The sequence below is a fragment of the Phocoena phocoena genome, chromosome 9 (assembly GCF_963924675.1).
Source record: "Phocoena phocoena chromosome 9, mPhoPho1.1, whole genome shotgun sequence".
NCBI classification, from domain to species: Eukaryota; Metazoa; Chordata; class Mammalia; order Artiodactyla; family Phocoenidae; genus Phocoena; species Phocoena phocoena.
Window position 1 is genome coordinate 104,823,529 of NC_089227.1, and position 16,026 is coordinate 104,839,554.

At 42.0% G+C, this 16,026-nt stretch overlaps 1 protein-coding gene across 1 annotated transcript in view; it reads left to right on the top strand.

The window, feature by feature from the left end:
- Nucleotides 1-16,026, top strand: part of UBE3C (ubiquitin protein ligase E3C) — a 119,042-nt gene that overhangs the window by 47,919 nt on the left and 55,097 nt on the right. The window contains exons 11-13 of the mRNA XM_065883992.1: nt 5,965-6,051; nt 11,100-11,257; nt 11,410-11,642. Coding sequence (XP_065740064.1) covers nt 5,965-6,051; nt 11,100-11,257; nt 11,410-11,642 — 478 coding nt within the window. The remainder of the gene's footprint in view (nt 1-5,964; nt 6,052-11,099; nt 11,258-11,409; nt 11,643-16,026) is intronic.

Consider the following 16,026-nt stretch of genomic DNA (forward strand, 5'->3'; position numbering starts at 1 on the left):
AGATATATGTTTAAGTAAAAAAAAGGAAGATACAGAGCAGTGAATAACTATCTCTTGTGTCTGAAAGGTGGAAAAAAAATGTGTATTTGCATAAAGAATGTGTATTTGCATAAAGAAACTTGGAAGCGTTCACAAGAAATTCATAGCAGCGATTACTCACACGTCTGGTTCTGCTGGGGAGGTTGAGGGAGGAGGAGAGGGTGGACTTTGAACCATGTACTTTTTAATATGGTTTGAGCTTTGGATTATGTGAATTATTTTAATTTTCAAAAATTAAACAATGGACTGCCATCTCCTTTTATGAAAGAAAATTTGTAAATCTTACCATTGAACTTGGAAATCTGAATAAATTTTTGGATTTAAAATTCATATTCACTAATTTTAAATATGAATAAATATTAACTGGTTGTATTGTGGGAGGGGAGAAAAGGGCAGGCACTGTCCCAGTATCTAGAGAACTAAGCCTAGAAAGTGGGATATTTAAGTAGACCCTTGAGGACAGCCTGTGGGCAGGCGCTCAGCTTTACCCCTGGCTGACTCGGAATCAGGCTTAGCGGGCAGGGCTCTGGTGTTGTGTTGGGCGGATCCGTGCTGTTAGGAAGTGTTGCCCACGCTGGACGAGGGCCTCACTCACTGCGCGCTGCCGCCCGGTCCCCTGGGGGCCTCCCGCTGCTGCCAGTGCCCCTGCGCCTGTCTGCCCCTCGTCCTCGTTCCTCTTCTTGAAGCCCTTTTGCTTAAGCCACGGGATTCTCGAGAATTACCTTGTCGTCGCAGGCTTCTCCTTCTCAGTGCTTTCTGTGGGTTCTTCTTTGTCTCTGTTACAGTGTTTCCTAACCCTTAGACTTCTCTTCCTGTTCAGTTCCTCAGTTCCTTTCTGCTCAGTGGATTCTCCGGGTGATCTCGTCCACACAGGCGGCTTCACCTGCTTCCCGGAGCTCCAGACTCCCATTCAGCCACTGATTAGCAGGGGCCGTCCTCACGCTCCTTTCCTGCTGCCTGAAATTGAACTCGGCATCTTTCCCCTAAACCTGGGGGTCACGCTGGGCCTGCAGTGTCACTTTAAATTAACTAGAATTACATAAAGGGACAAACCCAGTTCCTCAGTCACACCAGCCACATTTCAAGTGCCCAGTAGGCATGTGTGGCCCGTGGCTGCCACATTGGATAGCACAGTGTGGACCAGTTCCACCATCACAGAAAGTTCTGGTGGACAGCGTTGCCTGAGAGTTTAGGCTCTCTCCGTAGTTCCCTGTATGCATTGTCACCATGGTATGTGAGTGCTGCATACTTCGTGTTGTGTTGCCAGACTGAATTGTCAGAAATATAACCCACGTTATTTCATCCTCTTGCTTGAATCCCTTTGGCTCGGGACAATACTCGCATCTCCTTGCCTGGTGCTGTGCAGTGCCCTCTCCTAATCCAGTGGTGTTTGGTTACCCCTCTGACTCCGTTTCTAGCCATAAAATTAGGGCTTTTTGCCCCAGCCACGCTTCATTACTTTCATTTTCTTGCTATTTTTTATGCCTCCAAGGTATTTCATGCCTCTCTCCTTTTGCCTGTGCTGGTGTCTGTCCAGAGTGCCTCTGCCCTCCTCCTTGTCTTTTCTTGGCTGAATTGTCTCTTAGAGTCATGCATAGGTGATCATCTTTCAGAAACCCTCCTGAGTTTATATCCTGAGATTTCGCCTGTAATCACAGCTTCTAGTGAAATTTTCATTTTGCGGTAGGTACTCCCTTAAAAGTTGATTTTAAGGAGTTTGGGTTTACACTTCAGGTGGGTGGATGAGCTATTCTTTGGGGCTTGGCTCTTCTGTTTCATTAACATCTAGAGACTTTGAAATGGAATTTTAAAGGTAGTGTTTTAAGGATCAGAAAGGTTGGTGTTACAATTTTCCTCTAGTTCTCTTGTTCATACCTCATGTGGTAAGCCATCAGAATCAGTTTTATTGTATCAGGTGCTTGATTTTTCTACCAAAAATTAATAGAAGGAGCCAGCTTAATTGTGTCTTGTGTTATTAATCATTGTGATTTGGACGGTTGTGTGCCCTGGGAGGTATAGCCGCTTCCTCACCTGTTTTCTAAGCACTATTAAGTAAGTGTGATGGTGAGCACCCCCTTAGCTCTTCGTTTGTAAGTTCATATCTTCAATAATTGGAGATAGAGTGATTGTGCAAACGACTTCAGCGGAGAAGAATGCAAATTTGTGTTACATGGGTACTACATACTGTTCATGTTTTTGTAAACGAATTTTTATAGTATTTTAGAAAAAATACTGAGAATGTACCTACAGAGAAACTATTATTATTATTTTTGCCTATGGTTTCATGCTTGCTTTTATTATCAGTGATATTTTTGGTATAAACAATAGATTTAAGCAGCTATTGTTATAATTTGCATTCTTAACGAAAGTCAGATAAAATTTGTGAGCTTTTTGACATTTCAACACAATGATTTTATTATTGCCTATCTTGAAATCATATAGATTATAAATGAATTGGCAATAGTTATTGTTAGAGGCATCAAATTAATAAAGTAGGCCTGCTTTAGTCAAATTTAGGAATATAATTTGTAGTGAGTTTTGAAACTTCTAAGAATTTTCTAAGCATTTGAGGATGACAGTCCACAGGAAATACAAGTGAACTTGGAAAAAGCATTACATACACACAGGCTGTTTAAAAGTTTTTTAAAGTTTTCTTGAAAGAAGTGAAAGGGAAGGGAATATCAAGGAAGGCATCTAAGGTGATGAATGCTGCTTTCTCCCATTTTAATTTAAACTAATATGAGGGAAGGTACATTTTTTGAATCGGTTCATCTTAAAGAAAATTAATTATCAGGGGAAAGGGAACTGTCTGTTTACCCTGGTCATGGTTTCAGCACTGGGATGTTAGTTTAACACAGCTGTGTGTCTGAAGCTTATCTTCCGCTCTTAATTCCTGGTTTGTGAAGAAAATATGCTTTAGGTTGCTTCAAGCTGAAATACGTCTTAAAAGTTTTATTATCAGTAAGGCAATTTGGAGCTTACTTGTAGTCTTGCATTATTCACAGGTGAAATTGCCAAAAGAGCGATACTTTCAGCAGGAAAACACAAAGTATCACATTTGCACTTGTGTGTGGCAAGAGCAGAACGGTCTTTGGCTGTGGGTGACCCGTCATTGCTCTTACCTGTGACACCCTTACACACAGACGAAGGCTCTGAGAATGCCTTGCTGCCATGACCTTCACTGCCTGTGTGTGAGCGGGGGTCTTCCACTGTGTTCTCTTTAATAACTTGAATAGTCCTTTACTAATTAACCCACAGGGTTGTCTCAGCTAAATAAAGCTTAATGGGTAATTTTTAATATATCCCAGTGTATGTAAGGAATACTTCACTTCCTTACCTTTTAGCAGTAAAGTCCCAAATAACCTTTATTAATTTATAAAAAAGGTTTAATAATTAGTTTTATCATTGCCTATTGAGTGATTAATTTAGGAGCTGTAGTTGTTTCAAAATTAACTTGAAATTCAACTTATGAAATGTGTAGCCATTAAAATAATGTTTCAGAAATATGTATATGTATTCATGTGGAAAGCTGTTAGTTACAATTGTAGGTGAAAAACTGTCTTGTAAGAGAATGTATTGGGAGAACCCATTTTTGTTTACATCTGTCCACCGTGTCTGGATGGTTTATTCCAAGGTATTAACTGATTATTTTTGGGAAGAGGGGATGAAATGTTGCTAAAGATCTTTCCCCTGTGGTGTTGTTGTTAAAGAAAAAAGAGCAAAGGAAACACCTACTTACAGTACGTTGTTCCTCAGACCTCTGAGGTGCCAAGTGTTAGTACTTATGTTCAACACAAATTTAAGAGATCGTGTCGGTGAAATTATACTAGATAGTACACTCTTTAAAAAGACCGTCATTTCTTAATTAAAGAGAAAGAAGGCAAGCAGATATTACCTTCTAGAATTCCTTCATGTTGAATGTTCATGTTTTTTATAGCTTTGTTTTTGTTCTGTTTTCCATGGTTTATTTAATTGATCTCCTATGATTTATTGTGTTCTTACCATTTTTTGTTATTCCAATAATTTTTGTTTTAATTTCTCAACCTAATGAATTAGTATAGTGTTGATACCATTTATCAATAAGTATGTACTTGTGACAGACATAACTCACTTTTGTAGAATCATCATATTTTTAAGCTGGAAAAGACCTTAGGGTTGATGTAGCACAATCCCCTCGTTTTCTCATAAAAACAGGTTGCTTTTGGTCTACATGACACTTGAAGAGTGGTTGGGCTAAATGATCTAGTAGATTCTTTCTAGCCCAAGATTCGTGATTCTAGGTAATCACATATTCTTTCATGCTTCCACTATTTTTTAAATGATTATGCTTTTAATGCCATTTGAACATCTCAAAATGCACCACACTGAAATTGGATTGGATTTTTAAAAGCCAGTTTAAAAACCATAATCACTGTTGTAGACTCAGAAATTGCTAATGCTGAAGAACGTATCTGGTGTTTTTGATGGAATGCAGGAAAATAAGCAATTTCGAGGCTTTTATATTGAAGAGTGACTTATTTATCTAAACCCTATTCCTTTCTCTTCCACTATGGGCATTTAAATTAATACACTTTTTGCAAAATTTAGTCTATTAAAATATTTTGTATTATACTCAGTACAGTTTACAGTAGCTGTGGTAATTAACTCCATAGAGAATCGTGGATACACACTGCATAGTGCTTTTATTTAGTCAGATCGTCCAGTTACTATTCATGGCCATTTCTCAGGAAAGGACCTGGGGGTGGTCTCAGGAGACCCCAGGGCTGGTGGTCGCACTGTTGAGGAGACAGAGGAGCTCTCTTCTAGCTCCTCAGGAGCCTGGGGGCTGCTACGTGACAACTTTGAGGGTCAGACATCCCATAAAAAGTAGATAGGACTAGATGATATATGGGTATTAAAAACACGGGATTCTGTCCTCAGAACACTTTCATCTTCAGGTTTGCATTCCAGAATCGCTCACACCACAGTGAAAGCTTTTGTGCTCTTTAGTCCTGCTCGCTAACCAGCTTTGTCTTCGCCCTTCTACCTTCTTGTTCTTCTGAGATGGTCCTAAAGTAAGATCACATCCCTTTCTTAAAACCGCATTTTCCTACCATCCTAAACCTTTTTTACTGTGATTTAGTCTCATAAGTTTGAAATTTGATTTTTGACTCCTGCCCTTCTAAAATTATACTAGATAGTACCCTCTTTAAAAAAGAGTGTAAAAATGTTTTACGCAGGTTTTTTCTCCTGATTATAACTTTGTGACTAAAAATTATATCCTATTACAAAACGGCAGTATACTAAGTAAAGCTAATCTAAAGTTAAACTCGGTTACCCACAAAGTTCCTTAGCCTTTTTAATCAAATTGATATTATACAGGAGGGGTCTTTAAAGCCTTTAAAATATATTTTTAGATTTAAATTAGTTTTGAGATGTTAGTTAACATTAAAAAACACATTTTTACGCGTTTGTTTTAAAGGGGGGATGTTAAAATCAGTTAAATATTAAAATATTTTAAAATTATTTAATATAAAGATTATTAAAATGTTTCTAAAATTTTAATGTGTATTGGTAGTAATAATATTAATAATACATAATATTGTGATGTAGTACTGTGTTATGATACGTACTCAGAGGGGCAGCAAACTCAACTTGTGCTTTAAAACGGCCCGTCCGGTTCTCTTTGGGGTTGGTCTCAGAGGCACAGCTCAGGGCCAGCTTAGCTCCGTAACAGTAGACAGTGGCTCTCACAGTTGGGGTGCACGGACTAGTTCTCATTTGTACTCCTTAAGCAGCCTGCTGTAGGAAGGAAGTGATTTGTGGTGTTAATACAGGTATTTTCTAAATTGTACATTATCTTCCGTTTATAGCTTTCTTCTTTTTGAAGAAGTATATTGAATGAATATTTGCTAACTCTTTCTTATTTCCCCTGTTCCTTTTTAGGCTTCTCTACAGTTTAGCCTTCAATGCCAGGTTTCTGAGACACCTTTGGTTTCTCATATCTTCTATGACAACACGGATGATCACAGGGTATGTGTTATACAGACTTAGAAATTGAGCTTAAGGACGTGGAAAGTGGCGATCTAGTAAAAAGCACTGTAAGAAGGTGTTTTTAAGTACTACTTATACTTAGCTTATTTCCTATTAGAAGAAAAATTCTAGATGGTCTCAGTCTCACAAAGTGAAAAAATTAATGCCTAACTTTACAGTTGTTTATCTGTGTATATTAAGAGTATGGCTTTATCTGAGGGTAAGTTTGTTTTAAAAATCCTAGTCGGGACTTCCCTGCTGGCCCAGTGGTTGACTCCTCCGCAGGTGGTATGGGTTCAATCCCTGGTTGGGAACTAAGATCCCGCGTGCTGCGTGGCACAGCCAAAAGGAAACGAAAACAAAACTAGTCATGTTTTGAAAATCAGAAACTTGAAATTTCTTTGCTTCATGTGTCTTTTCCCTGCTTTTGATAGTGAAAATATAGATTTGAAGCAAATTTACCACCAATACAAACATTAAAACATATAAAGTATCGTAGAAATTGGTTTCTAAACCTTTTTGTTGAAATAATTTGATTTTTTATGTGAATCGTGTAACTTGAAAGCTAGAATCTTTAATATACATATTTATTGAATGCATAATACGTAGAGAATTTAATATTCAAAAATCCTTCACGGTAAATGGACAGAGGCCATTACCATGATGAATTTCTCCTGTCTGGGGTCTGAGCCAATCCTTCTGTGCTGTAGTGTGAAAAGAAGTGTGTAACTCAGTTCACTGGAGACTCAGCTTCTAAAGTGCACTTGCACGCGGTGGAGATCACAGCCAGCACCGTATTGCCTGCAGCCGTGAACCAGCCTGTCCTGGGAAGGAAAGCACTTCTTTGTTTTAGGGCCAGCCTTTGGAAAGAAGAGGGTTTCCGTTTTATATATATATATGTATATATATACACATATATATATGTATATATGTGTGTGTGTGTGTGTGTGTGTGTATATATTATTTACTTATTTATTTTTGGCTGCGTCGGGTCTTCGTTGCTGTCTGTGGGCTTTCTCTAGTTGTGGCGAGCGGGAGCTACTCTTCGTTGCGGTGCGCAGGCTTCTCATTGCTGTGGCTTCTCGTTGCAGAGCATGGACTCTAGGCACACGGGTTCAGTAGTTGTGGCGCATGGGGGCTCCGCAGCATGTGGGATCTTCCTGGACCAGGGCTTGAACCCGTGTCCCCTGCATCGGCAGGCAGATATTTAACCACTGCGCCAGCAGGGAAATCCTCCTTTCCTCTTTCAAACAAATTTTATATTCTTTTGAGACAAGAAATAGAAAGCCTTACTGGTGGGTGAGTTTGGGGTGTCCAGCATTTCACTGTGCATCCACCTGCAATCTCCCTTGGTCTGTGTGACACAGTACACGTGTGGCGCTCTTTGGGTCTCAAGCTTGTCACTGTGGTGTGTGGAGGACGAGATGGTCCCATTTCAGCACCTTCGGGTGGGTCCCAGCCAGCCCTGTGCCAAAGGAGCCCAGGTCCAGTCCTCTTCCCACTGCTAGAGGAAGGGCAGGGTACTCATAGCGTAACTTTGAGTTACTTTCATGTTTTTTTCGTGTAATTTTAATGCATCTTACATGACTGAAAGGAGTTTTGAATGACAGCACGGGAGCTGATGCAACGCAGAAGGGTGGAGCCATGTCTCTCGTCTCAACAGTGAGCGGCAGCAGTAGAGAGGAGAGAGAGATAACTGAAGGTCTAGAAAATATCTTTATATCCTGTGATTTTCAAATTAAGATGTAAGGTTTCTAGGTGTGTGTGTGTGTGTGTGTGTGTGTGTGTGTGTATTTCAAACACTTACGACTATGCCCACCTTGGCATTCATGAATGACAGCTTTGTTTAGGGCAAAAAAAGACTGGGGATCACCGGAATGGGAAATTATCCTTGATCTCCAAGTGTCTGAGCTGAGCAGCTGCGGCCCCGCCCGAGCTCTGCCTGCTGATTGCCTGTTTGTCTGTGGCATTTGCCTCCTGGTGAGGAGATGGAGTCATGGTGTGTGAAAAAAAAATGAGATAGTATTGATTATATTAAATTACTAATATTATAAGTTAGTAAAGGTATACAAATTTTTAAAAACTCATTATTTCTTAAAAGCTCATTTGAGAATGAATTTCTTTGTAATTTAATTTATTAAAATAAGGTCCCTCAAGAAGCTTACAGTGTATTAACACATTCCTAATGTGTATCTCATCATATTTATTATTGGAATAAAATTAAGGTGAAATGCCTGATTTTCCTGAAAATGGCGTGAAGCGTAACTTGAAAATATCAGTGGTTTCCTAGCGGGACTTACGCAGCTGGGGCTCCTGAGCTTCAGGGAGCGTGAGGCTCATGAGAGGAGTGTGTCGAAGTGTAGACTTCTCGGCCCCAGCCCTGGGGCTTGGCTTCGGGGCCTGGGTTAGAAGCCCGGAGCTGTGGCCTCACGGGCCCCTCGGTGATGGGGATGCAGGTGAAGCTGAAGGAGCGTCTGGGCGGCTGGTTTCTGTTTTCTGATAGGCCTCCCTTTACCAAAACCTAACCTGAGGGTGTTTTGCCCTGCCATGGGCCTGTGTGGCGAGGCTGGTGTGGTTCGGTTATTGTCTTTAACTCACTAGGGTAGGGCCTGTTTTGAGAATATCCTGCCCGTTCCTTTTCACATTGGCTCCAGTGGTTAGTAGTACTTACAGTGGCCCTCTTAAAGCTTTTCAAGGCAAGAATGCATTCACTAGAAGCTTCTAGAGATGACGAGAAGCTCTTTCACTTAAGGGGGAGGGGGCAGTTGCCCGGCCCCCTGTGGAAACCCCTGTTCTGAGCGTGTGTACAGAGGTGAGGGTTTGTCTGAGGTCTCGTCGGTGCTCCTAAGCCAGCCAACTCTCCGAGTCACGAATCAGTGTCTTTCCTTTCATTACAGTAAATTACGGACTTTTTATTTGCACATAAGTCTTTGACCTGTGTTGAGAGGAGTATCTGAGTCGGTGTTGATGGCAGAAGGAGCAGTCAGCAGAGTCAGGAGACATGTTTCATTCCAGTCCCAGCTGGGTGAGGCCCCAGGCCACAGCTGACCCTTCTTGCCAGTTGCGCTTCCTGCCATTGGCGTGAACGTGGTTGATTCCTTCCGCTTACCTCACAGGGGGTTAAAGAGAACAAATAAAACTAATGTTGCATAAGTGCCCTAATCTTTTTTTTTTTTTTTTGCGGTACGCGGGCTTCTCACTGCTGTGGCCTCTCCCATCGCGGAGCACAGGCTCCGGACACACAGACTCAGCGGCCACGGCTCACGGGCCCAGCCGCTCCGCGGCATGTGGGATCTTCCCGGACCGGGGCACGAACCCACGTCCCCTGCATCGGCAGGCGGACTCTCAACCACTGCGCCACTAGGGAAGCCCTGCCCTAATCTTTTTTTAGGGAAGCAGTGTAAGAGTTTTATGCGTCCTGACATATATGTGCGTAACTGACGCCGGTGCTGAATTTAGACCCAAGGATTATTGACGGGTCACAGCTGAAAGCGGCTTTACTGTCCCCTTAGATTCAGGGGGTACTTTCTCCACACTGCAGCTGCTTAACTCGACCTGTGCCGTGTCCCCCTAAATAGTGTTTGTTTGTCAGTAGTATCCACTGTTTTTGTACTTCTGCTGTTAGTGACAAGGGAACTAAAAGATACAAACTATTAGTTTTACCAATATCAGCAAAACAAATGACCTTACCCTTTTGTTCTACTGTGTGGATGGCACAGGGCTAGGCTTGGTGGGGGCGACCTGGGGGAGATGGGGGCTTCTGTCCTCTTGGGACTTGGCCACTGCTGTGCGATACCCCAGGCACACAGCCTTTTTCTGTGGTCCCCAAGTTGGCGAGGAGGGAAGACGGCGTGCTTGTCCCTCTGTGTCTGCCCTCACTGCACTTTTACTTTGCATGGATGGCTTTCTCTCAGCCTGGTGCTCTGTGCTGAGCTCTGGGGCCGCGTGGGACACTGGCCCGAGTGTGCTGCTCCTTGGCGGGAGCTGCACCCAGGCTGCACAGCCGGGCCCTGCGCTCCAGCCCCGGTGGTGGCATGCTGTCCCCTGAACTGTGCCCTGTGGACACCCTAGAGCTCCAGGTGGCTCATCCGAGCTGACCAAAGCCCCCAGTGAGGACAGCGCCTCAGGCAGGGCTCACCTCCTGCTCTGCTCGCCCATGTGACTTGGGGCAGTGGTGGACCGGCCCCTGGGGAATTTGCAGCCGTGACTCATCACATGTCGCCTCCTAGATAACCGTGGTTTGGGGAAAATTGATGTTCGAGGTGCAGGTGCGGATGGAGGAAGATGAGAGATCGATCTTGCCCACAAGGTCTGCGAACCCAGGACCGCCCAGACATACTGGAGAGGCCGCGGGGCTTTATCGCTGGGGAGGAGCTCACGGGGAGCCTCTGGGAGCTGAGTGTTCAGCGAGAGAAGGAAACGCATTTAACCAGGAGGGAGAAGTAAACGTGATAGCTGGCAGCTCTTGGGGAGGGGAAAGAGACCAGCTCGCTTTAGAGCTGCGCCAGGCGGTTTCGGGACTCCTCGTAACAGTTACGGGGCTGGTAGGTGGAAACAAGGCCCAGTATCTAAAGGGGAGACAGCCTGAAGGTTCTAATTTGGGCTCAACATTTAACTGTTTTGAATGTTCCTAAATGTAAGTGGCTGGATAAATTTTTCATGAGACCAGGCCCATCTGCCTTTGTAGAGGGGAAAGGGGGTGGTTTTCAGCATAAAAGTAAAGTGTGTGTCTTTAAGAGTGGCGTTACTTAACTCTCTGTTCTTCCAGTGAACCTTGGGACCACTGGTTTGCTCTCAAATTACTAAGCTTATCCAGTTGAAGATAGTAGCAGGAACATTAATAAAGAGTGGTGGCTTGGTGTCCTATCCTTTAATTTATGTTATTTGTTAACCTGTATTGTTAGAATGACTTTGCCCCCCCCCCCCGGAAGTAGTTTAATTGCTAATGTAAACGTTATTTTCCCTGATTATGTTTGTCTGATGTCATGTCTTAATTTGTTCCCAAACTAAATCATTGTGGGTTTCTTTCTCCTTTTTCCCAATTCTAGGTCTATGGTACCATTGCTTCAGGTGATATCAAGGGGTTCTCCTATGTCTTTTGAAGATTCTAGTAGAATCATCCCACTCTTCTACCTTTTCAGCTCCTTGTTTAGTCATTCACTGATTTCCATACATGATAATGAATTCTTCGGTGATCCCATAGAAGGTAAGAATTTTGAGGAATTGGTTTGTTGCTGGCCTCACGGCCTGTCCATTTTCATAGGTGATAGAGAAGTTTTAAGCCTTTTAAGTCTTTCAGTGTGTTAAGAAATGAAAAAAAAACCCAAATGTGATAGAAACTTGGTTTATGTTTTCCAGTTGTAGGTCAGAGACAATCATCAATGATGCCTTTCACTTTAGAAGAGCTGATAATGCTGTCTCGATGCCTTCGAGATGCATGCTTAGGGATCATCAAGTTGGCTTATCCAGAAACAAAACCAGAAGTTCGAGAAGAATATATTATAGCATTTCAAAGTATTGGAGTTACTACTAATTCTGAAATGCAGCAATGTATACAGATGGAACAGAAACGATGGATCCAGTTATTTAAGGTAACGAGTATATGAATAGTTTTGTTTACTGAGGTTAAACAACGTGCAGACTTTTTTTGTATTGACTCATTTTAGAAGAATAGAAATACAGGTTTGTTTCAGGCATAATTGTTAGTTTGAAAAACTTTTAAGAAAAGTCATTTTCATTTTACATTTGCCTCCTTCTAAAGCCTTGTTTTTACATGTATCTTTTATAAATTGCCCCAGGTACTTCCAATGACAAGGTGATGTATAGTTAAAATTTTTTTAATGTTTTCAGTTGTATTTTTCACTAAAAAAATCTTACAGATTTTATGTATTTAATCTTTTAAGAAATTGAGTAACAAATGTAGAATAAGATCATTAACTTAATGCAAGTTGAATATAAATTATTTTAAAATATCTTCATTTTTAACCATGCAGAAAGAGAAGTTATGAGTTACTGTGGCTGGAATGTTGGCAGGAAACCGCCACCACTGAGAATAGAACTACTGGGGCAGAAAAAAAAGAAAAGAAAAAGGGTGCTTGACTTCCCATGAAATTTCTGCAGCAAACACATCTAGTCAGCTAAAATCGCTCATTAAAGGAGTGAGAGCAGAAGAAATGCATTTTCCAAATTGAATGCTAGATTTACAGTCCGTTTAATACCAGCGACCTCTCGCACGCTAATGTTCAGTTCGAGTCATCAGCTGTCCCTTTAGGTCTTTTATCACTGCTTTTGTCAAGCTATCTATTTAATTGAAAGAAGTTAATTGAATGAAAATGATCAACTAAGCTTGTATTAATATTGCTAATGGAACTTTCTTCTTGGCCATGTTTGGAGAAAGATGTCAAGCTAGACTTTAGGAAGGGCCCATTAATGCTTGCACTTAACCTGATGGGCTAATTACGGACTGCTTATTCATCCTCGGAGCGCACGGTAGGCTCTGTCCAGCCCGTTCTGCCCGATTTTACAACACATTTCACTTGTGAGCACGAGCGTTAGTGGCAGCGAGAGTAACTGATAATGTTTCCATTGCACTGGGTACGCCGCTAATGCACCACTGCATTTATAATTTGTGCAGATTGATGTAATATATGTTTGCACAATTTATCTTAATTACCTATCTCTGTATTTCTAAGTAAACTTTTAGGGTCACTTGTTGAGCCCTTTAATATATCCTTGCTTAAAGACTGACACTTCTGCATCTTTTCTAAGTTAAAAACAAGCTGTAGTGCCCATTTAAAACTTGTAATTCTTATGTAAGCTTTTCCTGGATATGGGTATTAATGGTAGCATGTATGTTTTTCTTTTAAGTATTTAATTAAACTCTGGGATCTTTGTTAGTAAAACTCTCCATTATGTATGTTATCAGGTTTTGTGTACAGTATCAGATAATTTCATTATTTTATAGCACCTATACAGAATTTCATAATTTTCATGACAGGCTTATCTTTAGGACCCAGAAACGTCTGAATTTAATAATGCTGTATAGGGCTTCCCAGGTGGCGCAGTGGTTGAGAGTCCGCCTGCCGATGCAGGGGACATGGGTTCGTGCCCCGGTCCGGGAAGATCCCACATGCCGTGGAGTGGCTAGGCCCGTGCGCCGTGGCCGCTGAGGCTGTGTGTCCAGAGCCTGCCTGTGCTCCGCAAGGGGAGGGGCCACAACAGTGAGAGGCCTGCGTACTGGGAAAATAATAATAATAATAATAATAATGCTGTATAAGGTGTTTTTTCCCTGGTCCTATTTTATTTTGCTTAACCATTAAATGAAAATTTTGTAGTGAATTTTTTCTTATGACTCATTACTACTTTATTAAGGATTGAGGGCTTTTTGTGGTTGGTTTTTTTAAAGAATTAAGGTAAAAATTCACCTTTTTTGGAACAGTATTGTTTTAGGTTTGAAATTGAGTTGTTATAAAGATCTTCTGAGTTTAGAACAGACTTGTTTGAAGACAAGTTTCTGAATGAGATTCCTGCTCTTTGAAAAAGATTTTTCTTTTTTGTACTGCCTGCTATTGAGCTGAGCCCAGAAAACAAAACAAAACAAAATCAAGGCAAGTCTTTGAAAGGATTCAGTTGCTGTTAGTTTTTCTTTTAAGAAAAAATTATCCTTAATATGAAATAATAAGAATTTAACCTTCAGTGGTTGCTATGTTTCAGACAATATTCTAAGGGCTTTACATATATTAGTTCATGTAAAGCAGTAATTCTGTGAGGAGGATACTATGATTATCCCCATTTTGCAGATGGGTCACATAGCTGGTAGATGATGGAGGCAGCATGTGAACTCAGCTGTTCCTCTCCACTGTCCCTCTGAAAAGTACGAAAATAAACGTTTAGCATTTTATGTATATTTCAGCGTCAGATTTTAGCTGAAGGACTCAAGGTAGAATCAACCAAAGAAAGTAGTAGCATTTTGCCAGTGACTTCCTGCCTTCTGTTGATTCTGACAGCGTTGCACACGATGAGAGCCGACTCCTTCAACCACCAAAACCATTTTCAGTTTTCAGCCTCCTGATGGCCCCTCTCAGACTGATTTCTCAGAGAGGCCCTGGGGGCTGGTCACAGAACACAGACTTTTAAGTGGATGGAGTCATCTTTCTTTGTCACTGTAAGAATTGAGGTCAGTTTCCAAGCCCTGCATTGACACTGCTAAAACAGTTTATGCATTTATCAAATTTATAAACTCCTCTCGAAGTGTAATTTACAGCTGTAATCGCTTTAGCCCTGTGAGGCGATGGGAGCTCCTGTTGGATTTGCCTTCTATGTGCAGCTGCCAAGGTGAACTGGAGCCGCCTGAAAGGAGGGGCCGGGAGGGAGGCCTCGCACCTGCCTTACCTGCGTGCGCCGGACAGACAGACAGACAGGCAGGGCTGCAGTACGAGGGAGTTTCGCTTTCCTGGTGGTTGGTTTGCATTTTTCAGTTTTGAAAAGACTCTTTAAAAAAGTAAACCGTGAAAGCCCCAGCAGTGCCTCGTTGTAACGGAAACGTGCCGCTGTTAACCGTCGGTGTTGGCCGGTGAGGCGAACCCAGGCTCCCTTGCAGGTGGCAGAGCTGCCCCGTGTCCTTCTCTGTGTTTGACTTCGAGAAATAATTTTGTAGTGTTTTAAACATGCTGCAGAATACTTTGACTTTTAAAATAAACCAACTTTAACAAGTCGTCATGTTGACAGCAGGAATCCTTACACTTAATGACTTTTATAGGCTAGGGTGTCGTTACTGTCAGTATTTAAACACCCACTGTGTTTATCTGAGAACATTGGCTGCACCCTGTGCTGGGGAATCATAAATGAAGTCGGACAGAGTCCCTGTTCTTTGAGTATCACTATATAATGAAAAGGAGAAACTTTCAACTGATGATGTTGAGCTAGAACAAAGCTAAGAGTACGCAGGATGGAAAAAAGAACTGCTAAAGTCATTCTAAACTTTGGATTACACTAGGAAAATCGTCATTCTGGCCTTTTATGAGGTGATAATCTTAAGAGCTGGTACTTTACTGGTTTTTCTTGTATTTCTTTTTTTTTTTTTTTTTTTTTTTTTTGCGGTACGCGGGCCTCTCACTGCTGCGGCCTCTCCCGTTGCGGAGCACAGGCTCCGGACGCGCAGGCTCAGCGGCCATGGCTCACGGGCCCAGCCGCTCCACGGCATGTGGGATCTTCCCGGACCGGGGCACGAACCCGTGTCCCCTGCATCGGCAGGCGGACTCTCAACCACTGCGCCACCAGGGAAGCCCGTATTTCATTTTTTTAAAACATTTATTTATTTATTTATTTTTGGCTGCGTTGGGTCTTTGTTGCTGCGCGTGGGCTTTCTCTAGTTGCAGTGAGCGGGGGCCGCTCTTCGTTGTGGTGCGCAGGCTTCTCATTTGCGGTGGCTTCTCTTGTTGCGGAGCACGGGCTCTAGGCCTGCGGGCTTCAGTAGTTGTGGTGTGCGGGCTTAGTCACTCCGTGGCATATGGGATCTTCCCGGACCAGGGCTCGAACCCGTGTCCTTTGCATTGGCGGGAGGATTCTTAACCAGGGAAGCCCTGTATTTCATTTTTACATATTCTTCATTATGAAATCAAAATCGAAAAAATTCTTTATTGTATATTTATCACATCACACATTTACCACACTTAGGTACCCATAAATTATGTGCTGTGTCCTGTGCTTTGTTTCGAAGTTTTAAAATAATTACCTAAGATGTTCGAACTTACATAACCAGATTTAAGACAAAAAGAGATTATTACAGCTGCCTTTCAAAATTTGGACTCTGTGTATTTTTTTGTTGCAGTAATAAAGCTAAATATCAGTGGTCTCCATTCAGAAATAGCACAGTTGAACATTTAAAGTCTTTAACTTGGACCGTTGTCAGGTGGGATTTTTATGAGTCATCTGTGTGTTTCTAATCAGTCATCTGCTTGGTCCTTTTAACATTGG